Source organism: Meleagris gallopavo, chromosome 6, assembly GCF_000146605.3.
Source record: "Meleagris gallopavo isolate NT-WF06-2002-E0010 breed Aviagen turkey brand Nicholas breeding stock chromosome 6, Turkey_5.1, whole genome shotgun sequence".
Taxonomy (NCBI): Eukaryota; Metazoa; Chordata; class Aves; order Galliformes; family Phasianidae; genus Meleagris; species Meleagris gallopavo.
Genome location: NC_015016.2, coordinates 240,735 through 262,903, shown reverse-complemented (window position 1 = coordinate 262,903; position 22,169 = coordinate 240,735). Strand labels below are relative to the sequence as shown.

The 22,169-nt window shown below is 53.3% G+C and overlaps 1 protein-coding gene across 1 annotated transcript in view; it reads right to left on the bottom strand.

Annotated features, from left to right (window-relative positions):
- Positions 1 to 586: 586 nt before the first annotated feature.
- MAP4 (microtubule associated protein 4) overlaps positions 587 to 22,169 on the bottom strand; it is a 241,347-nt gene continuing 219,764 nt past the window's right edge. The window contains 12 exon segments of the mRNA XM_019616165.2: positions 587 to 715; positions 864 to 1,041; positions 2,947 to 3,059; positions 4,375 to 4,456; positions 7,029 to 7,121; positions 8,412 to 8,540; positions 10,896 to 11,227; positions 11,369 to 11,428; positions 14,387 to 14,561; positions 16,311 to 16,376; positions 16,378 to 16,524; positions 17,389 to 17,489. Coding sequence (XP_019471710.1) covers positions 708 to 715; positions 864 to 1,041; positions 2,947 to 3,059; positions 4,375 to 4,456; positions 7,029 to 7,121; positions 8,412 to 8,540; positions 10,896 to 11,227; positions 11,369 to 11,428; positions 14,387 to 14,561; positions 16,311 to 16,376; positions 16,378 to 16,524; positions 17,389 to 17,489 — 1,484 coding nt within the window. The 3' untranslated portion in view covers positions 587 to 707.

The following is a 22,169-nucleotide window of genomic DNA, read 5'->3' as shown; positions in this document are numbered from 1 at the left end:
GCACTGCAGCAGCGGTTAATGTCCCTACTCTGCTATGGTTAAGGAAAGAGGAAAGGAACCTCAGTGTGGGTTTGTAGCACGATAAATCATCAACACGTCGTCACAAAGAATAAAAGGTAAAAGTCAACAGTTAAAACAGCCCTAATGTGTGTGGTAACGGCGTCAATGGGGTCAGGGAACGAAGCAGCGAGGAGGAAAAGGGGGTTCTCTTAAAAAGAAAGAAATCACAGCTTATCCCTATTAACTCAGCCCGGCTTCGGCCGCCGCCGCGCTCCCCCCGGAGCCCCCAGGACAGCACAGCACCGACCCCCAAACCCCCGGAAGCCCAAAAGGGATTGGGGGCCCGACTGGGCGCATCCCCGTCCCGCGTGAAAGCCGGAGGCCGCGTGAAGAGAGCCAAGCTGCGTTACGGGGCGCGGGGCGGGGGGTCACAAGCCTTGCTGCGGGAGCGCTGCGGGGAGAGCCGGCGGCTGCGGCGGTGCCGGGGAGGCCGGGCTGTCGCTGGCAGAGGTGCTGCTGGGGAGGGTGGGGGGTTTGGAGGCGACGACGATGTCCGCTCCGTGGTCGGTGCGCGCCTTCGCCTTCTCACGGAACGTCAGCTTGTGGGATTCAATCTGCAGCGACAAAGGGCGGGGGGAGAGGGGGGAGGGATGGGGAGAGGAGAGAAGGGGGAGAAGGGGACGGGAGACGATAGCAGAATGTCATCGTTAGATGCCTGGAAGATAAAAGGCAATTTTCCGAGTTAAAACAACAGCAGGAACCCTACGGCCGTCGCTACAAACAGCTCCACGCTGGGAGGACAGCGGGCTGTGATCGGTGCTCTCCCACCCCCCGGCAGCGTGCAGAGAAGCGCGGGCACTTACTTGTTTCTTGTATCTGAGTCTCGAAGCTCTGAATTTCCCTTTGGTCACCACCGCTCAGGGCAGTGGGCACCGCCGGCCCTACGCCATTCTCCTGCAGGGCGCTGCCTGCCTGCGCCGCTCGCACCTCTCCGTTCTGAGGGGCTGGCGGGAGCTGCTCTGGCTCCGCGCTGCCCTCAGCCTACAAGGAGACAACAACGGGGTGGGGAGGACGACAGGAGCGGTCAATAGGAGACGGGGCGCCGGGGGGTGACGTCTGAGCCCCTCCGCCCCCCCTGTGGGCTCGGGGCCCCTCGGAGCCGGGAGGAGGGCAGAGCCCTGCGTGCCCAGAGCTGAGTTGGATGCGTGCAGCTCCGTGGAGCCAACGCCTCCCACGGACTCACAGGACCACGGGATGGTTTGAGTTGGAAGGGACCTTGAAGGTCACCTAACCCAACTCCCTGCAACCCACCGGGTGCTCAGAGCCCATCCCCTGACCTCGGGTGCCTACAGTGAAGGGGCTTCCACCGGCTCTCTTGGATGCATTCATGCACCAGACCTAAAGGAAATGCAGTGGATCCCCAACCTGGATGGCCAAGCTTTGATGCTGGACTACAGGAACTGGGCCCAGGAAGGCAGCCTTTAGAGAAGCCCCTGTCCTGCTCTGCCCCAAATCCCACCTGCGGTCACCTGCTCCTGCTGGCGTCCAGTTCACAGCAGCTCTGCTCTTACACTGTGCCCCTGCCCTATAAAGCCCCCTCCGTGGGGAACAAGGACTGCTGCTGTACCTGCTTGCTCAACTAAAGCACGGCCATGACCTTCCGTATCACAGAACCACGGGATGGTTGTGCTGGAAGGGTCCTTAAAGATCACAGAGCCATGGAACCACAGCATGGCTGGGTTAGCAGGGACCCCTCAGCCCCATCCCAAGGGCTCAGGCTGCCCAGGGCTCAGCCGTGGCCTCGGGCACCTCCAGGGCACCCACAGCTCCAATGGAGACTGGGAAAAATGAGACTAATGCAGACCAGCTAAGATTTGACAGGCCCTGAGTTAGCAGCAAACAGCACCAGCATATGGGTAGGGACCCCAACAAAGGGGAGCAGTCATGCATCACTGCACTGAGGTCTCTGTCCCAACCTATGCAGCAGTTCTCCCAGAGCAGCTTTCAGCTTTTCGCTGAGCCCATTCTGTCAGTCTGAGGGTTACACAAAGGACTGGAGATGGGAGAGACCCGGCCTGTCCCAGCATCACCTCTTGCCACGTTTTAACGGGGCTCAGTGCAGCACTGCTCTCTGCCCTCCCGGGCAGCATCAGCTCTTGGAACAGCGTTCACTCCCACAGCCCAACCCAGCAGCACCTGAGGGCCCTCCACCACCCACAGGTGCTCCATGGAGCGATGCTGGGATGAGCACAGGGCTCGGTGGTCCAGGGCTTCCCCCCTCCTGCTGGGGGCACAGCCAGGTCCCAGCTTTGCCATTCAGAAGCAGCATTTGCCAGAGAAGCTGCAGCACAAGTGGATGTACGAGGCTGCAGTTCCCAGCACCACTCCAAGCACTCTGGGACCACAGCTCGGTCCTCCCCTCCCCAAGGAACAGACATCAATTTGCAGAGCTCAGGATGGGGGCAGCTCGAGTTCTGCTTTCATGGGGAGAAGCTGTGAATCACACAACACTGCACAAATCCCCCCTCGTCCTCAGTCAAAGGGCCTTTGGGCTGAGCTGCGGGACGGACTGCTGGTGCCATTTCCCAGCAATAGCAGCTGGGGTCTCAGCAGTTTCACTGAGGAGCAAAAGGAGAAGGGGAGGAAGTCCTGCACAGCTCCTCTGACGTCCCACAGCTCAGAGCACACCCCGTGCTAAGGGTGCTGGGGGAGGGATGTGATGGGGCAGCTCGAGCCCTACACGTAACACACAGCGGGGACCCATTCAGGCTGCCAGTGTGTTCATAGCTCTCCTCTGTGAGTCACACTGCTGGGGCTCACAGCGGGCTACGGAAAGAGGTGGCTATAAAAGGCCGGGGTGGAGAGGCTGGGCTGCGCTAACAGCGGGAGAAGGAGAAGAACCAAATGTCAGCCCTACGTTGATGTACCAGAGCTCGCTGCACCCACCTTCACCGTTCCTCCTGCTGGCAAATGTCCCACGTTGTCCAGAGAACCCACTTTGGCTTGGGCCTTCTCCTTGAAGTTCAGCTTCTGATTCTCGATTTTGACATCTCCTCCCCCTAGGACAAGATTGAGGAGGAGTGAATTCATGGGGGGCTCTGAATGGTTCTACCCCAACCGTCCCCTCCCGACCCGCAGAGGAACCCCCAGCATCCCACCGTGCAAACATGAAGTCCAACCGTAAAAGTTGCCCACAACAGAAATACAGGCAAAGATGCCACAGAATGCAGTGGTTGCAAATATGCCTAAGATTGGTTCCCAAATTCTCCCTGTGCATTCCCATTCCCACCCCACCGCTGCGATGGACACACAGAGCCACGTGTCACCATGGCAGGAGATGGAAGTGGAGGGGACACTGAGGGCACACGTGGAGATGGATGGGCACCGAAGGTCAGGAAACAACCACAGCCCTTCAGCAACACGGATGGCTGCAGTTCCCCCACTGGCACCACCTTGGTGTGGCCAACAGTGGGAGCCAACCGATCGGGTCCAACCAAACCAGTGAGAACCTCTGACAGCAGAGAGTTCTGGATGGATCACTCTGCTTTCACCCCAGGACAAGGGCAGCATTGTTGCACAGAGCTCATCATGAGATGGCTGAACAAACAGAGGTCACAGTGGTGGCACCACGTTCTCAACGCGGGAGCTGTGATGTGTTCAACTGTGGAGCTCTGTGTGCACGGCTGAACTGCTTTCAACCCATCGTGCTGGCAGAGAGGGGCAGGAAACACCAGGAGCACAAGTGTGTGAAAATGGCTTCCAGCTCTGGTCACTGAGATTCATCCCTTGCACACGGATGTTCCATTGCCACGAGTCCTCCGTGCAGTAGCTGCCCCACACAGAGCCATAGCAGCACGAGGCAGCATGCTGGCCACGCTTCAGGATGCTACAGAGGCACAATGTGCTGCCAGCCATGGTGCCTGGAGTCTGCAGGCTGTCACTGTGCTCTCAGTGGGGAACAAACAGTTCCTGCACCCTCATCTCAATACGGCACTGAAGAGCCCAAATAAATCAGGAGCTGCTGCTGAGCTGGAGGCTGACGCTTCCTTCATAGCTGCTCTACCACCTGCACAGAGGGCACTCATCCTCCCATGGCTCCTTCCCCAGCACAGCCCTGGAGCTCTCCGAGTGTGAATAAAGCTTCCATGCCCCAGAGGCAGCCCCGGTGCCTATCCAAGCACTGCAGTGGGTTACCTCCAAGGTAAGGCATCTCCCCGTCCCTCCTCTGCACTCGAAACCACTACGAACCAGGCAGCCCTTCTGGAAATATGCCTGGGAGCAACAAAGCCCCTGAACTACTTCAGTACTGCAGGGCAATACATAAACGACTTCACCTTCTGCAGACAAACGATGAGGAAATGGTAAAATCCCCACCTGGCTTATGCTTAATATTTGCTTTCGAGCCACACTTGGAGGACACTTTGGAGAGGTCCACTTTCTTGTTCTGGATCTGCACCTGGAGAGACAAAAAGAAAGAACTGAACACAAAGAACCACTCCTGGGCATCTGGAGGCCAACGTGCCATCCCCCCATCGGGTCACACCTCCTGAACCCACACCCCTTTGCACTGTGTTCTTTACCTACCCCCAACCTCCCAGCCACTGAATGCCCAACGCTTTGGCATCACCTGTAGACCTGCGCCAACCCAGAGCAGTTAATGTGAGCAGAGAGAAACTAAAGGCAGGTCAAAGCTAACATATGGGCAAGAACCAGCAATGCTTTGAGTTCATGGCACATCCGTGGCAGAGGGACAGAGAGGAGCTGCTCTCATTGCCACGTTCCCCATCCTGTCTGCTCAGTGGAGGTTGGGCTGGGGGATCTCAGCTTCTCCAACTGCAATGGTTCTGTGGTTCAATGATCGTGCCCAGATGGAACAACTGGTGAGAACAAGCTGCCCTCAGAGACAAGCAGTGCGTGGGAGCTGCTTCCCATCACTGCTTAACCTCACTCTATCAGTGATCTGATACCGGCAGAGAAAATGTCTCAGGAAAAAAACATCTAGGGTGATGCATCCGTAAAATCGTGACACATTCATGCTCAGCAAACCATCTTCAAAACCAGTAATGAGCCAAATGTTCCAACACAGCTCTTACAGACATCGGTTTGAATTTGGGGAGAAGCATCTTCTCTATGTTAGCCCAGTGGTGCAGGCGAGGAGTCACTGGTTTTGGGTCTTTCTGCTCTAAAAACATCTATTCTCTGACCGTGGGTCCAGCGCACTGCACCGAGCCCAGCTTCACGCCTTAAAGCTCCTCCCTGCAGCTCCAGGTGGGGGAAAGACCCCCCTGCTCCAAAGTTAGCCCCTGTGTCTTTCATTTCATGCAGTCACCTGACATCTCCGGGGATCCAAACAATTCTACCTCAGTGGAAGTGTAACAACTCTAACACGAGTCGCTGAGCTCAGATTGCCGCGGGAGACGAGCAGGGCTGGCGCCTGCAGAGCCAAACATCAGACCTCACTGCCAGGCACAGTTTAGCCTCCGACGCTCCATGCAGAGGTTCTGGTAGGAAGGGTGACCCTCATCCCTTGGTACATTTTCTATCTCTGCCCATCACCTCACCCAGCTATGCAGCTAAAGCCAAAGGGTAGGGAAACGACATGCAAAGCCCAAATCTGATTAAACCTTCAGCAATACTCACTCCACCTGCATGGTGGAAAATCTGCGTCTTTACTGTTGCTTTCTTTAAAAGAAGGGGGGAAAAACACTAAAGCAGAAGAAAGGCTCTGCCCAGGAAATTCATCCTTGTGCTGCTGTATTTCTGTCAGATGTGATGGAAATAGGAAGGAATCCCCGCAGGCATCCAAGGCCAGGCTGGATGTGGCTCTGGGCAGCCTGGGCTGCTGGTTGGCGACCTGCACACAGCAGGGGTTGGGACTGGATGAGCACTGTGGGCCTTTTAACCCAGGCCGTTCTGTGCTCCTATGATTCTAACTGGTGCTGCAGCAGTGCCCAGCCCCATCCACACACACCGTGCTCCCCGGAGCAGCGGCCTCAGCACCAACCTCAGGGCTGGGGCTGCTGAGCCTGGTGTCCAACAGAACCCAGCACTGAGTGCCAACACCACGCAGAGACACCTGGAGTTCTACGGCCGTCGGGCACCACGAGATGTGCTGGCACTGCTCCTCAGCCCAGCATCCATACACACCAACAGAGTGAGCCCTTTGTGCCGAATACTTCGGTGTCTTTTTGGAAGCATCCACCAAAACCACCACGAGTACAGCAGGACAGCACCGACTGTGTCTGCCAGGCTACCACCACCTCCCTGCAGGCATCCAAGGCCAGGATGGATGTGGCTCTGGGCAGCCTGGGCTGCTGGTTGGTGACCTGCACACAGCAGGGGGTTGGAACTGGATGAGCACTGTGGGCCTTTGCAACCCAGGCCATTCCATGATCCTATGATTTAGCACCTGTGTAGTTACCTTGTCTTCTTTTGCCAGATGCTTTCAGGATACAGCCCAGCAAACCAAGCACACGGACACCACGAGATGAGCCTTGCATTCAACGAGCTCAGCTCTGCTGCCAGAGATACCAGCAGCCTTTACAGCAGCCTCCACTGTCAGAAGCTAATTGCAGCTCCAAGGCTGACTCCCAGCCTTCCCCTCCTCTGCTGAAGTCTCCCTTCTTGTGACACACAGAGGGAAACGAATCTGACTCAGCACACCTCATTTCATCCTATATCAGACAGCAGAAGCAGGTCAGGGACTGATGAGCCTCCACTGACTGCAGAGGGAATCCACAGCGCAGGAACTGCAGGGTCAGCATCGAGCACATCTCCATTCGCTCAATTAATACCGCGTAAACGAGGCGAGAAATAGGTCAGGAGCTGCAGCTGTCACAGTGCAGCAGCACCCACCCACAGAACCCACCGATGGGGAGGGAGGGTCTCCAGCCCACGCTGTTTGCACGAGCCCTGAGATTCTGCCACACCGTTCTGCAGGAGCAGAGCATCCATGGGACTGACATACAGAAACACAGTACATGAGCAGGAGTTAGTAGAAAGACAGCTCGCCCAGAGTCCATACTTACATTCCCACCTCCAGGGACATGCTTAATATTGTCCTTGGAACCACACTTGGACTGAACATGGCTGTAGTTCGCTTTTTTGGAGACTATCTGGACCTGGAATGTTACAGAATGGAAAACAACACAAGGGAGAGGACCGGTTAGCGTTGTGGCTGGAGAGGACGCTCCGAACGGCGACAAACACGGAGCTGTGTTAAACTCACAGCAACTGCAGAAACGGGGGTGGGAGCAACGGAGAGGAGAGCGAGAGAGAAGTGAAGACGTGAACGGAACAAGAGCTGCACACGCAGTGTTAGTGTGAGTGTGGCACTGCCCGGGGAGCTGGGGGGGGACGGGGCTCGAAGTCGCCCAGCAGAGCCATGGGCTGCCGTGTCCCGCAGGCTGGAGCGGGGCTGTGCTCACACATCGGCTGCGGGGCTGGGAATGTCCTCCAGCAGCCGTGGGCAGTGAAGCCCGGGCTGAGAGACCCCACATCCCACTGAAGGCTGCCCGACCTCCCTCCCACTTGATCCGATGAGTCTTACGTTAAAGAGATGCACTATTTCCCCTTAAACCATCAGGCCTTTTTATTTTTTTTTTACCAAATCCCAAAGCAGTGCACTACACGGGCTGCCTGTGATTCCCAGGGGTTAATTAACTGAGTTGGAGTGCCAGATGTCCATGGGGTTAGTGACAGCGAGCGCTCAGTGGGAGCTGCTGAGCAGCACTCCCCGTGGCAAAAGCTGAACCCCACAGCACTTGCTGCAAAGAGGAGATGAACCCAAAGCACGAAAGGAAGCACCGGAACACTCTCACTGCAGCAGGTTTCCACCAGCAACTCGTCCCGTTCAGAAAGACTGGATTCAGTGCAACCCTTTCTGAAAAATGCACTTTGGCCACTGAGTTCATGTAGGTTTACCGCCTTCCGTGGAGCACAAACCCTGTCTGCTCATTACAGGCTCTCCCCGAGTCCACCTGAGCTGGGGCAGTGGTGGCTGCCCACCACACCGAGCTGCTCGCAGGCAGTGGATGGGAATATTGCAGGGAAGAGCCCTTAATGCTCTGCAATACCCACAGCAATGCACTGCGGCTCTCGCCAAATGAGCGCCGTGTAGGAAAAGTGGTCTTAAGGGAAAGGTGGTCCTGAGGCTCTTCCGACTCAAAATGAGGGCTAGAAGTGCAAATGGAGAACTCTACTCTGGAAACGCTCACAGAATGCAGACATCACTACCATCGTGATCTCCAGGTGTTTTACTGAGCACATCCCAGGGAAGAGCTGGAGGAGTGTTGTGCAAGGGACAGTGACACTGACAGGAGAAAGCAGGAGAGCTGAAGAGAAGGGAAAGTGACTCAAAATGGAAATGTTGTCCTTCATCTCCCATAGAGAAAAGTCTGAAAGAAACTCACTTTCCCATTGGGCTGTTTTGGGACACCCTCTTTTGTTACGGCTGTTTTAGTTGGAGCCATTTTAGGGACCGCATTGGGCTCAGACTTTCGGGCAGCAGCGGTTGATTCTGGCTTTTTCTCTACCTTCCCCTAGATGGAGACAAATGGATGGTTTCAACCAGCAACAGCAAAGGCACGGGCAGGAAGGCAGGGAATCCCGGCTCCCCATACACACAGCACAGCTGCCAACCCCAGAGACCTGAGCAACGCAGCCCAGGCCCAGCACACAGCCAGGTGTCCAACAGGACACCATCACACACTGACCCCAACCTTGGGTTAACCCAACAGCAGCACAGGACCACCTCCTTCCCATGGAGGGCACCGTGCAGACCTGGGGGATCCACACAGCTGGCACATCTGCTTTGCTTGCAGCTTCCACCCCACACACAGCCGTGCTCCCACTCTCAGCCCCACACTGCCTGGACTCAGGCTTGGGAATGAAGAGCTGCTGTAATTTTGCAGCTAACCCAATGCGGGTGAATATAGCTAATCCCATTAAACAGAAGATGGAATAAAAACGTACAATAATAGAAAAATTCACCAACTGCCTGAGATTACCCACTCGTCTGCTGCTCTGGATCCAGGTGAGCAGCAGTTTGTCCTGCATTCCCTGACCCACCAGGAAGCAAAGCCTCAGCACTCGGCACTGAGGCGTTCTGATGCCCTGGAAGCACCCAGCATAAAGAAGAGTACAAAAAGGACAGCTTTCCTCAGAAGTCAAATTTAGCACCTCTATGAAAACGGCAACAAAATAAAGGGCAGTCAAACAGAACGTGGAAGCACATCCCCTTGAACCAACACAGTAACCCTGCAAGCCACAGAGCACTGCAACCCTCCAAGCCCCACCATGGTTTAAACCACAGAGCAGCCGTACGTGTCCTTTCTGAGCAGATACCAGAAGCATTTCTGAACATCAGTCTGGTTTCAATTTGCAGCGTGTTGTACTGGGAAGGGTCCCCATTCTGCTCGCCTCAAAGTTCTGCAGTTCTTCTTACTGTCACTTCCAGAAACTGTTTTGTGGAGCGAACGTTTATCTCCCACACCTCCAAGCTCAGGGGACCACGCTGCAGTAGAGCACAGCTCACAGACTCGTAACTGCAGGGCAATTCCACGCACACATCGATGCTCCGTGACGCACAGCCCCACAAAACAACACCCTGACTTCCATGTGCCAAAGAGATTTGGGCTCCCAGCACCAGCTGCGCTCCCTTGGCGTCAGATGGAAGCTGTAGGTCCCATCTCCATTCATTCCAGCAGAGCTGCAGCAAAGGTAAGTGGGTGAATTCGTTCCACTTTGTGGAACCTGAAGCCCTCTGACTGTAGACAAGCTGCTGACTGATTCTGCTGGGCAATGATGGGTGTACCTGCTAGGCGATATCCAATAAAGCTTTTATGATGAAGGATATCCACAAAACGATTAAAGCCCTCAGAAGAGGGCTACAGCATATCCCCAAACCTGCACCATTTACACGGCAGTGAAAATGCAATTTAAGCCCATTACTGATGGAGAGCCTCAAGTGTTATCTATGCACGTACTGCTCCCTACAGCTCATCCAACACTTCTTTTATTGTGGCCACCATGAATCATCCAAAGGGCAGAAGTGGCACTTGGGGACACAGTGGGCATGGTGGGAAGGGTTGATGCTTGGGCTCGGTGGTCTTTTCCAACCTTCACAACTCTATCATTCTATGACCCTGTGGGCTGCAGCTGCACGTGGAGAACCTGCATCCCATCCTTAACCAGTGACCATGTTGGTGGGACCACAAAAGCTCTGCCAACAGAGCTCACAGCACATCCCTTGAATTGGTGTGGGTACAGATGTCCTTTGCTGGGAAAGCTGGAATCCCTACCTTTAGGGACATGGCTTAGTGGGCATGGGTTGATGGCTGGATTAGATGACCTTAGAGGTCTTTTCCAACCACAATGATTCTGTGGTTCTACGGTTCTATGTAAGAGCAATAGGTGCAGATTAACTTCAGCTTTAGGTCTGACACGTTGAGCACGGTCCCTGCCCCTACACCTGGGGAAGGATCTGTGGGACTTGCTCCTGAATCCAGATTTCCTGCATCACAGTGTGTTACTTCACCTCTGTACCATCCAGCAGACTCAAATCCTCTTTCCAAAGGCAACATTTTGGAACATAGGCAAGGCTCCCAAAACCAACTACTTTCTATGTCAGGATGTACAGCAAACACGGAACCACAACACTGTGAATTCCTGTACGTGTGCCAGGAAGGCTTTTCTGGTGGATTCCTTCCGTACACCACTCTCACTGCTTTGTTAATGCCTTGTGCACAAACCAAGAACCCAAAGAGGAGCTCTGCAGGGCGTAAACACGAGAAGAGCAGCGAGGATACAGCCACCAACACCAGCAACGAGCACCCAGAACACTTGAGAGCTACAGTTTCAGAGAGCACGCAGTTCTCAAGTTGGAAGGAACGTACCTTTCCTCCACCAGGCTGATGCTTGATGTTATCCGTCGAGCCGATTTTGGAACGGACGTTTTTCAGGTCTGGAGCAGCAGCACTGCTGGGTGGGCGCAGCGGTTTGGGGGCGGCGCTGGGTTTGGCTGCAGCCTTTGCAGGTGGTTTCTTTGCATCCGCAGCGGTGCTGGAGGTGGTGGTGGTGGGTTTGGCTGCTGCAGGTTTGGGTTTGGGGCGGCTGGCGGCTGCGCCGGGCACGGCTGCGGTGCTGGTGGTGCCGGTGGTGGTGCTGGGGGTGGTGGAACTGCTCTTCACAGCGCTTCCAGCAGCGCTCTTAGGGCGGGCCAGGTCTGCTGCAATGAGCACAGGGACAGTGGAGGGAGGATGGGAAAGGAGGGGGGGTCAGATGGCACGGCCACAAAGCGCCCCGGGGCCAGGAAGGCACAGAGAGGCCGCAAACAAAGGATTTGAGTAGATGGAAACAGCGGAGTTACCTGATGGGGACTTCGCAGTGGTCTTCTTGGCATCTGCAGGCTTTGCATCGGTCTTGATGGCTGCCCAATGCAGAACGTGTGGTTAGCACTGATAGGACAAGGGGAATGGTTTGAAATGAGGCAGGGGAGGTTTAGGTTGGATGTGAGGAGGAAGTTTTTCATGCAGAGGGTGGTGAGGCAGTGGCACAGGTTGCCCAAGGAGGCTGTGGATGCCCCATCCCTGCAGGCATCCAAGGCCAGGCTGGATGTGGCTCTGGGCAGCCTGGGCTGCTGGTTGGCGACCTGCACACAGCAGGGGGTTGGAACTGGATGAGCACTGTGCTCCTTTGCAACCCAGGCTGTTCTGTGATTCCATGATTCTATGATACTTCAGTGGGAAAAGCCAACGAGTGCAGGTGAGCAGCACAGCCTCCCCCAGAGGTCACCACACACTGCTTCTATCCCTAAAATAACTTCCACAATCTGATGGCACTCACTCCAGCATTACGTTCACTGCTTTCTAAAGCCTTTCTTTAACTAACAGCAAAAACAAACGTTTGTCCACCCATAACCTTGGTGTCACTGGTAGATCACTGTCAGCCAATTTCCTTGCACAGAGGTTATTGCGCATTTTGGGGCCTGTTATAACCATATAAAAATAAAATCAATCACTAAAGTGAAAATGTGCCTCTGGGCAAAGGCCAGTGATGCTGACCTGATTACATCCCACCCAGGCAGAGGTCACTAAACCAGGAACACATCTTTTCTCACAGCAGAACAAAACCGTGCACATTTTTTACCATCAAGGTAAAAAATCATGGACTGAAATACACAAACAGAACCTTATTTGAATGGGTTGATTATGATAACGCTTAATTTCCTGTAACAATCTTAGGTTTTTTGGTACTCTCCAGGGGCCGAGGGGGAATTTCATGGCACATCAGCTCAGAAAAAAGGGGCAGATAACGATAGGTCAGGTCATCCTGGTCATTCCATCCAGACTAAAAGCACTCAGTTAAACACCACAGATAAGACACAGGCTAATGAGATGAAACACACCGGAATAATTTAATAAGGCCTTAAGGACAGATAGCTAATTAAAGCCGATCACATAACAAGGTCCTCTCGAACCAAATGGATCTCCCTCCTGCAGACCCCAGGACTAGGATTGCTGGCAGCAGGGCAGGGCAGCCCAGAATGAAGGTGTGAGGAGCAAACGCTGACACAGAAAGAGCTGTGATTATTTCTGCTCGTGTCAGCAAGGACCAGGTGCTGGAAGCCCACTCACGTCAGCTGAAGACCCAGTACTGGGAAAATAGTCTGTAATGGTGGGACAAGCACTGAACGTAACTCAGACCTCTTCTTTGGTAGGGAGAGTGACTGCCAGCACCCAAAGAAGTGATGCCGTGCAACTTCCAAAGAAGCCACCATCCACACGTTTATACAGTGAGAATGATAAAACATTTGGGCAAGCCACAGGGATGTGGCAGGGTGTGGGTTTTAACATGTGAAAATCAAGAGCAGGTGTCCTTCTGAAATGTCATCTTCAGCCAGAAAGTTATTATCTGGCTTGATGCTAGGCTGTGATGAGACCCAGCTCTCCATCCTCTCCATTGGACCCTGCTGGAGCTGCATCTGCTCTGCCTGACCTGCAGTGGATCACGGCTTCACAGCACCATCACTTTGTCCCCTTCCAAAAGAAGTCTCCCTTCTTTCACAGAGTCACAGAGTGGCTGGGTTGGAAGGGACCTCAAAGACCCCCTTCTTCCAGCCCAATGCTGCAGGCAGGGCTGCCAACCCCAAACCAAACACCAGAGGAGGTGCCCAGGGTCCCATGCAACCTGGCCTCGAGCACCTCCAGGGATGGGGCTCTTCCACCAACCCTGCCTCCCCTCTGCATTCCCAGACCCAGGACAGCTTTAGTTCCTGGTGGAGCTCCTCCAGCTGCCCTCAAGTCTCCATCACCAGTTTCCCCTCTGTACACTGGCCATGTCCCACACCCCCAGTAGCACAGGAGCCCCTTCCACTGCACATCTTGTCACTTGGAACGACTTCCCTCTGTCTCTGCATCAGTGACTCCATCTCCTTTCAGATGTCAGCAGATGACACTTCTCCTTTGTCTGCATCTCAGTTTTGGAAGGAGGAATTAACTCAGCTGAACTCATTAAAATGTGTCAAGCATTCTGTGCTGCAGTTTGCATAACAGAGCAAACAAAAGGAATTCTAACAGAACGTCCACAGGATGAGTTAAGACACACAGCTCTTGCAAAGTGCAACACTTCCTCTGCACAGGATTAATTATATTTTCCCCCCGAGCAAAAAAAGCGTGGGATGTACATCTAGTGTAATATCTTTCAGCACAGTTATAACACCATTCCTCTTTCAGGAAATACGGGTTATAAATTCATGCTCTGGGACTCATAGAGCAAAGCAATTAATGTGCATTAGTTTTTAGAAGTTCATTGGCAAATCTAAGGGTTGGAACCAACCCAAGGCATCCTGTGATTCCATGGCATTCTGATAAGTGATGATGAGGTCCAACCACATGAGAACATTTCAATACGTTTTCATCTGAAGTTAAATCTCTCAAACTACTGAGATGGGTGAAAATAATGCTTTCAGGAGGCCAACATGTTGCTGTGTTGGCTGTGTTAAACTCATGGGAAGTTCCCTCGTGGCAGCAGTGCCCTGGATGGACACAGGTTTCAGTTGAAGCTGATGTGATTTCTAAGCTCTCCAAGCATTGGTCAAAGGGAAGAGCCACCAGACTCCAGCTGGAGACAGACTTCAGACAGCAGCTGAGTCCTTACTCGTAAATCAAACATGCTCAGTAGTTGCATTAACCACGAATCAACCTTGCTTGCTTATTAAGAGACTATTTTAATCAACTGGGACTCACAGGGTGATGACAACACAACGACTACTGAACGCAGCAACATGATGGACACATCCCTTTGCGTGAACTGCTGGTGCTACTCAACCAAAAACCAGCAGCTGGATAGAAAGAGACCTGCTGGAAACAAAGGAGGGCATGCTTACATGTTGGCCTCTTGGGCGGGGAGGCAGTGGTGCTCTTTGCCCCAGCAGCTGCAGTCACAGGGGAGGTGGCCGTTGTCCGAGGAGTGGCAGTGGTGCTCCTGGCAGCAGCACGAGGAGCAGATGATGGAGGCTTTGAGAGCGAGGTCCTCTTATCTGGGCTCTTTGCATCTGTGACCTGGAAATGGACAGGTTCTGTTACAGCCAGCAGCTGACTGACGGCCTCTTCAAAGTGTCTGCCAGCAGAAAGCATGAAATAAATAGGTTTATTTTTCTCACGTAGAAGGTATTCTTAAGTCTAGAAGGTAAATCCTTGAACACAAGTAAGACACAGATAGGACCTTGGCCAAATGTGTATTAAAGCAGAGATAGGAGATGAAAGTTTCATTTGTCAACTTCATTGAGAGCAGAAAATTCACCAGACCTTAAAATTCGACTTAATATCAACAGGATTTCAGGCAAAAGCTGATTCCATTCCTACATGGTTTGAATGTGAAGGGCTGGGGAGGGATGCTCCACATTTCCATGCCTGTAAGTCCAGGTCTGCACGATGCAGAAGTCAGGGTAGGGAAAATCCAAGGGACATTCCCTGATGTTAACACTGTGCATGGATGCCTTACTTGAGCTTTCAGATGAAACGCTTTAAGAACTGTCCACAGATGATCTCTTAGAGGAGAATTGCAAATCTACGATGTTTGCTAAGCCCATAAATGTACCAGTTATCTCTGCATAGTTCTACAATGGCTGAAGAACTGTAGAAGGACATAAGCTGGAAGGGACCTTAAAGATCATCCAGTTCCAGCCCTTTGTACAGAAATAACCAGTGGGAAATACTGAAGTGTTCGAACTGTTTTTCCTCCTTCAATATTAATATTGAAGTTCCCCATCCAGTTTTCCCATGCTTTTGTTTGGATTTAACAGTTATCTTGAGTTTGCAGTGTATCTGTATTTCAAAATGACAAGAAATAGAGAAACAGAAAAATATATTGCTGCTTTGTGACAGCTCACAAGGAAAATCATGGGACTGCAGTCAAGTTTCATATCACCTTTGTGAGAACTAAATGCCTGAGACCTGATGCTCTATGTGGGTTAATGCAAGCTAATGTCAGTAATCATAGAAACACAGAATTGTCGGGTTGGAAAGGACCTACGTGATCATAGAGCCATAGGATGGTTGGGTTGGAAGGGTCCTTAAAGACCATAGAACCAGAGAATGGTTGGGTTAGATTGGAAGGGTCCTTTAAGATCACAGAGCCAAAGAATCCCAGAATGGCTGTTAAGCCATTAAAAGAATGGCTTAAAGATCATAGAGCCATAGGATGGGTTGGGTTGGAAGGGATCTTAAAGATCATAGAGCCATAGGATGGTTGGGCTGGAAAGGTCCTTAAAGATCATAGAGCCATAGGATGGTTGGGCTGGAAAGGTCCTTAAAGATCGTAGAGCCATAGGATGGTTGGGTTGGAAGGGATCTTAAAGATCATAGAGCCATAGGATGGTTGGGCTGGAAAGGTCTTTAAAGATCATAGAGCCATAGGATGGTTGGGCTGGAAAGGTCCTTAAAGATCATAGAGCCATAGGATGGTTGGATTGGAAGGGTTCTTTAAGACCACAGAGCCAAAGAATCCCAGAATGGTTGGGCTGGAAAGATCCTGAGAGCCACTTCCAGACCCACCCTCTGCCATGAGCTGGCTGCCTCACAGCTCAGGCTGCCCAGGACCCCCCCACGTCCTCGGGCACCTCCAGGGATGGGCACCCACAGCTCTGGGCAGCACCAGTTCCTCAGTGCCCAACAACCGCACGCCTCTCAACACAGTAAATCCCATTTGCTGCCTTATCCTTCCACGATCAGCGTTCGTTTTGACTTCTGGGCAGAACTGGGGGCACGTGAAGCTCTCGGAGCTCCCCACAACGGCACGGCAGTACTTACCTTTGGCTTAATCTCTTTTGGAGTGAGGGTGGAGGGCCGCGTGGTGCTGCTGGCCGGGCGCTTGGGGAGTGGTGGTGGCAGGAGGGCCCGCCGTGGGGCTGGTGGGCTTTTTGTGGGGGCCAGGAGTGGCAGAGGCCGGCCGTTTGGGGCTGGTGGCGGCCGCGGGCCTGGCTTTCGTTGCCGTGGGCTTTGCTGCTGGTGTGGATGCTGCAGGCTTTATGGGTTTTCAAAAAGCAAAATCCGGGATCGAAAGAAAAACAAAAGAAAACACGACAAAAAAAAAGAGCGCATGGTAAACTGAAATATCAAGCTGCAAGAACATAAGAAAACGGTAATTAAAATGAAAGAAAAAGAATTAGCTTTCTATTTTCTGAGCCTAACGGAGATGACAACGAAGCAGCTCCGGTGCCTTCAGAGCCCAGTGGAGTTTTGCCATTCAGTTTGCTAAAAATTGATTCCAGCGACATCCGAAGCAACAGAAGGAAGCGCTGCTAAAGCTGGGATTAGTGATGGCTGCTCCTGGCATCCAGTCCTGCATGCAGGAGGCAAGATGCTGCTTTCCAAATTGCATGCACACAGCGGATGGCAAGCTGTAGATCTGAGCCCATCGACTCCAGTGGCCCAGTGCTCCCTGCCCTGTGCTAACTGCAGGAATGTGGGCCGTGCCAAGGGCTGCATGCTGCTGGAGGCAGAGCTCTGCCATGCTTCATCAGGGGAGGGAGTGTGGGGTCCTTAGCAGGACATCTCCGTGCTAATTGTAATGTAATTACATTGTAAATGTAATGCTGCCAACAAGGAGAGTATCAGCACAGCACACTTGTCACCGAATACCTTTACCACTTCTGCATGGCAGATGTCAACCTTTGAAATAAAAGCTCACCCCAAATCGTTACACCCTTTTTCAGCCAACTCTGCTACAGGCTGCAACTGCAGAACTGAAGGCGTTTGCTTCAACAAAACGGTTCCCCAGTGGCGGCTCAGAAAACAGAACTCGTGGCTGTGGCTTAAGAAGCAGCAAAGCCAGCAAAGGGAACCATGGAAGCACAGAGGAGGAGGTGGGAGGTCTTTGTCCTCTTACCTTTGTCTTCTTCTCAGGGCTCGGGGGCAGCTCCTTGTTGGGGGGTGCTGTGATGTCGTTCCCTGTCACGACATCGGCTGCTTTGGGCTCCTCTGGTTTTGCTGGCAAAAAAGAAGAATGGAGACTTCAGTTTGAGCCTTTTTTGTTGGTTTGGTTGGCTGGGCGGTTTGGTTTTTCCCTGTTATTCATTACCATAACAAGGGGAAAGAGAACAGAAATGGTTATGGGTTGGCTATTTTTGGGAAAATGTCCCCAAACCAGAACACCCAGGGGAAGAACATCCTCCCTGTGACAGGACGAGGCCAACAAACACACATCCAGATGCCATCAGCATCCAATTGCTCGGCTCGAGGAGTCGCCGAAGGGAACCTCTTGGTTAAGCAAAACCAGCAAACTTCCCATCCTTCAATGCTATTACATTTTGGAATGAAGCTCTGCCATCTCCCAGCCTGTCTCCCAGCACAGAGCACTGATGCTCATCCCCATCACCTGCAGCTCAGACAGAGCCCATCAGTGCCGCTTCCCACAACAAGGCGAGGGATTGTCTGCAGCCAAGGGACAGCAGCAAACAACCCCAACAGAGGGACGTTGTTTTCTGCATCTCTGCAAAATCGATGATTCTCTTCCTGTTTTCTCGCTCAGAGACGGCTCAGCGGTTCCACGAAGCCCTGGTTTGCAGCTAATCTATGTTGGCTCCCTTCTACTTCTTCTCCCCACCGAATTTCAATAATCCCCACTTCTCCTCATCTCTCTCACCCATCTTACCCACAGTAACACCAGGAGGAGTGCCTGCTGTCGGCCAACGTGCTGCGGAACCACAGCCCTGTGCCCATCCACCCCATGCCCACAGAGCTCACACTGCAGAGCTGGGTTTGGAATCCGCCCCTCTCAGCCATCAGCCACCACTGGAACGACCTTCCACCCCTGCACTGTCATTACTGCTGCTATTTCAGCCACTCAGTGGTGCACAAAACCTTTCCCTTGATGGCAACTCTAAAGCCACCCAACAGAATCCATTTGTCTGCTTGGGATGTGGATTACTGAAGCTTCAGGATTCCAACTCCAGCAGCTGCCAAGCTTTGCAGTGCATCAGAAGACGTTGCTCTATGTTACCTTACCAGCTACAGACCACAGCACAGGACCCCTCCGAGCAGCCCCAGCAAACACACCAAGCAACCGGGTGAGCACAGAGCTCCTACACAACCAACAGAGCAGAGTTCTTTAATGCAGAACAGCAGCGTCACCTGCGGATGGAGCAATGCATGGATGGGGTGATGGCCCAGGTTACGGACCCACACCTGGGAACAGCACTGAGGATGGGGGAGGGAACCCAGATGGTTGAGGGCTCCGCTCATGGCAGCCCCATTAAGGGGTCCCACCCAATAAGGGGTCCTGCCCACACACAGCCCCAGGGATGGCAGAGGAACCATTCTGTGCTGCCTCCATGCATTACCAGCCCAACACGCTCACCAGTCTGCTTGCTCCCATCCACCCATTAATGAGGAGGGGGCTCTCTGCCATCCGGAGCACTGAACCGCCTGGGAATTCGTGCTCGCTGTGGGGAATATTGGCAAAAGCTGCCAAACCTTAATCAGATGTGTTCATTAGTCTGCAAGAGTTACTGAAGAGCCCTTCAGCTCCCCCCGCGTGACAGCAAACCTCAGCAGTACTCCAAGGACATTGGCTCCGAGCAGAGACACAGCACATGGGACCTCCTTGGGGTGCTGGTGGACACAGGTTGCCCAAGGAGGCTGTGGATGCCCCATCCCTGCAGGCATCCAAGGCCAGGCTGGATGTGGCTCTGGGCAGCCTGGGCTGCTGGTTGGTGACCTGCACACAGCAGGGGGTTGGAACTGGATGAGCACTGAGGTCCTTTGCAACTCAGGTCAGTCTACAGGGCCCTGTGTTATGCAGAGGAGGATGCCCACACCACACGTAGCTCCTGACCTTGTCCCAAAACCAAGTCCTGCTTACAAGCAGAGTAACCACAGGGAGTTTTCCAAAACATAAGGAAAAAAAAACAACCCACCATCCCCAGCACCCTGTGACCTGCAGCCTGGAGGCTCCCCAGGCCCCCTGCAGCCTCCCATGAGCTTCTCCTACAGCTTTGCAGCCCACGTATCCGTTTAACATTAGGATGGCAGAAGGATGCAGGCTGGAAGGGATGTCTGGAGGTCGTTCAGACCAACTCCCAGCTAAAAACAGCTCCAAATTACAGCAGGCTGCTCAAGGCTTTGCCATGGTGTCCTCCGAGTACCCCAAGGGGCTTCTCCTCCAATATTTGATGTACTTATAAATGGATGGAGTTTTTTTGCCTACTTGGTTCTCTTCCCCTATCAGAATTCTTACATTTCATCCATACTGCTCTGTTTCATGGATCATGGAACTGATGCAGAACAAAACCCCTGGGTGCCATTTCCCAAGCACCACGCAGCAACTCATGCAAGTACTCCCAAAAATTCATTCTCCAAGTTGAAAGGAACAGAGAAAGACCCCACCATGAAGCACCTTAAGCTCATTTTTGAGGGCCACAAGCAAGCAGCTCTATTTCCTGCTACCATGGTGAGCAAAAGCTGCAAAGTGAAAGGGAAGATAAGCGAGAGTGGTGACCACACACCATGCATTGAGAAAATCAGTGCTGCCAGGGCTTGTTTTCCTTTCTTCCCAGTTTGTTGGCTAGTTAGAATCACAGCACGGTTGGGTTGGAAGGGACCTCCAAGACCACCCAGCTCCAACCATAGGCAGGGCTGCCAGCCCCTGACCAGACACAGCTCAGGTGCCCAGGGCTCCATCCAGGGATGGGGCAAAAAGAAGCCAAGCGCCTTTCAGTGGGGACCACAGACTACAGCAACCCACTCCTGTCCCCCCTGCCCCACTTTATGGGGTCTGCACCCCCCCCCCAGGCCTGGGCCAGCTCTGGGGTGGATTTGCACCCGCAGCTGTGAGCGAGGCCAGGCGCTCAGCCCCAATCCCCAGTGAGGGATATCAGCAGGCTAAGCCGAGCTAAACACCATTCACTGCAACAGCCCCAGAATTCTCCTACGGATTAGAGTCATCAACAGCAAATCCATTAAGAGAAATAGATTAAGCAATAAGGCAGTGGCCATCTTTACTCTCTCTCTTTAACGTAAACAACCTCAGAATCAGAAACAGCCCTCGTTCGACACTGGTTTTGCCCAAAATATCACAGAGGCACGAGCTTTCCTCTTCAGCCATCCTACTCACATAGCACTCATCATTTAAGCAGAAATGCAACCCAAAATACAACCGTCTGCTTCTTTCCTCCCCAGGGAAGGCCAACCAAAGCGTCTTCCATGCAGAAGAGCATCTCCCAGTGACACCCACGCAGAAGAGAGCACCATTTCTTGTCCAAAGAGTGCTTGGGCACAGGCACGGCTGCCAGGGCTTGGGGTCACTATCCGGGGCTGTTCCAGGAACGTGGGACGTGGCACTGGGAGATGTGGGCAGTGTGCGTGGGGCTGGGAGGAGCTGTACTGGAGATCTCTGGGGGCTTTTCCAACCACAAGGATTCTGTAATTTGCTGTGGCACCAAATATCAATGTTACGTTTGGTGTTGTGATCAGAACTGAAGGAGCACAGCAGAAATCCTCATCGCCGGCCTGGCGCAGCCCAGGCTGATTTGTTACTACTTGTACGTGGGAAAGGAAGCCCTACATCATAAATTGCCCTCCTACAAACGGCTCCTTGCCGTATCTGCTGCACGGCACAGCCTGCAGGCAGGTTTAGTTAGAGTAACCAACACATGGAAGTGACCCCAGAAGTAATGCCTCTTATTTATTTCCGTGGAAACTGTAACAGATACAAAGAGCACAATCACTTGATTGGATAGAGCAAATTCTGCATTGCCCTGCTGCTCCTCTGTGCTCCCCCCACTTCAGTGCGCTTCCAGAGCTGAGCCTGTGCCTCCATGGCAATGGTTCTAAGGAGTACATGTGAGCACTGGAACCAACACAACACCTTGGATCACTGAATCAATGAATCCTGAATCACAGAATCACAGAATGGTTGGGTTGGAAGGGACCTCAAGGATCACGAAGCTCCAACCCCCCACCAATGCAGGGCCACCAACATCCACATCTCACAGCAGCCCAGGCTGCCCAGGGCCCCATCCAACCTGGCCTTGAACACCTCCACGGGATGGACGGGGATCCACAGCCTCTCTGGGCAGCTGTTCCAGCACCTCCCCACTCTCACACCAAACAACTTCCCCTGACATCCAACCTCAATCTGCTCTCCCTCAACTTCAAACCATTTCCCCTCGTCCTGCTGTCATCTCCCCTTTCAAAGAGCTGACTCCCCTCCTGTCTGTAGGCTCCCTTTAGGTACTGAAGGTGCCATCAGGTCACCCTGCAGCTTCTCTTCTCCAGGCTGAACAAGCCCAGCTCCCTCAGCCCGTCCAGACCAGAACAGGCTGACAGCTGGGCAGTGAAACGCGATGGGGGTCAGTGTGGGGGGCAGCACACGGAGGATCCTGCAGTGCAGGAGGAAAAACCATCAGTGCGATTTGGGGCTGAGCTGCTGGGAAGGAGCTCCGCAGGGAAGGAGCTGAGGGCGCTGGGGGCCGCGAGGCGACGGTGAGCTCACGGTGCGGCCCAAAGGCCAACGGGAGCCGGGCTGCGGGCAGAGCAGCTGCAGAACTGCGCCCAGATCCGGGAGGAACGGGAACTGCTGGGAGAGCTGAGGGCTCAGGGCCTTTTTGTGCACGGACCGGAAAGGAGCGCGGAGCCGCCCGCGCTGGGCTCAATGCCGGGCGCGGTGTC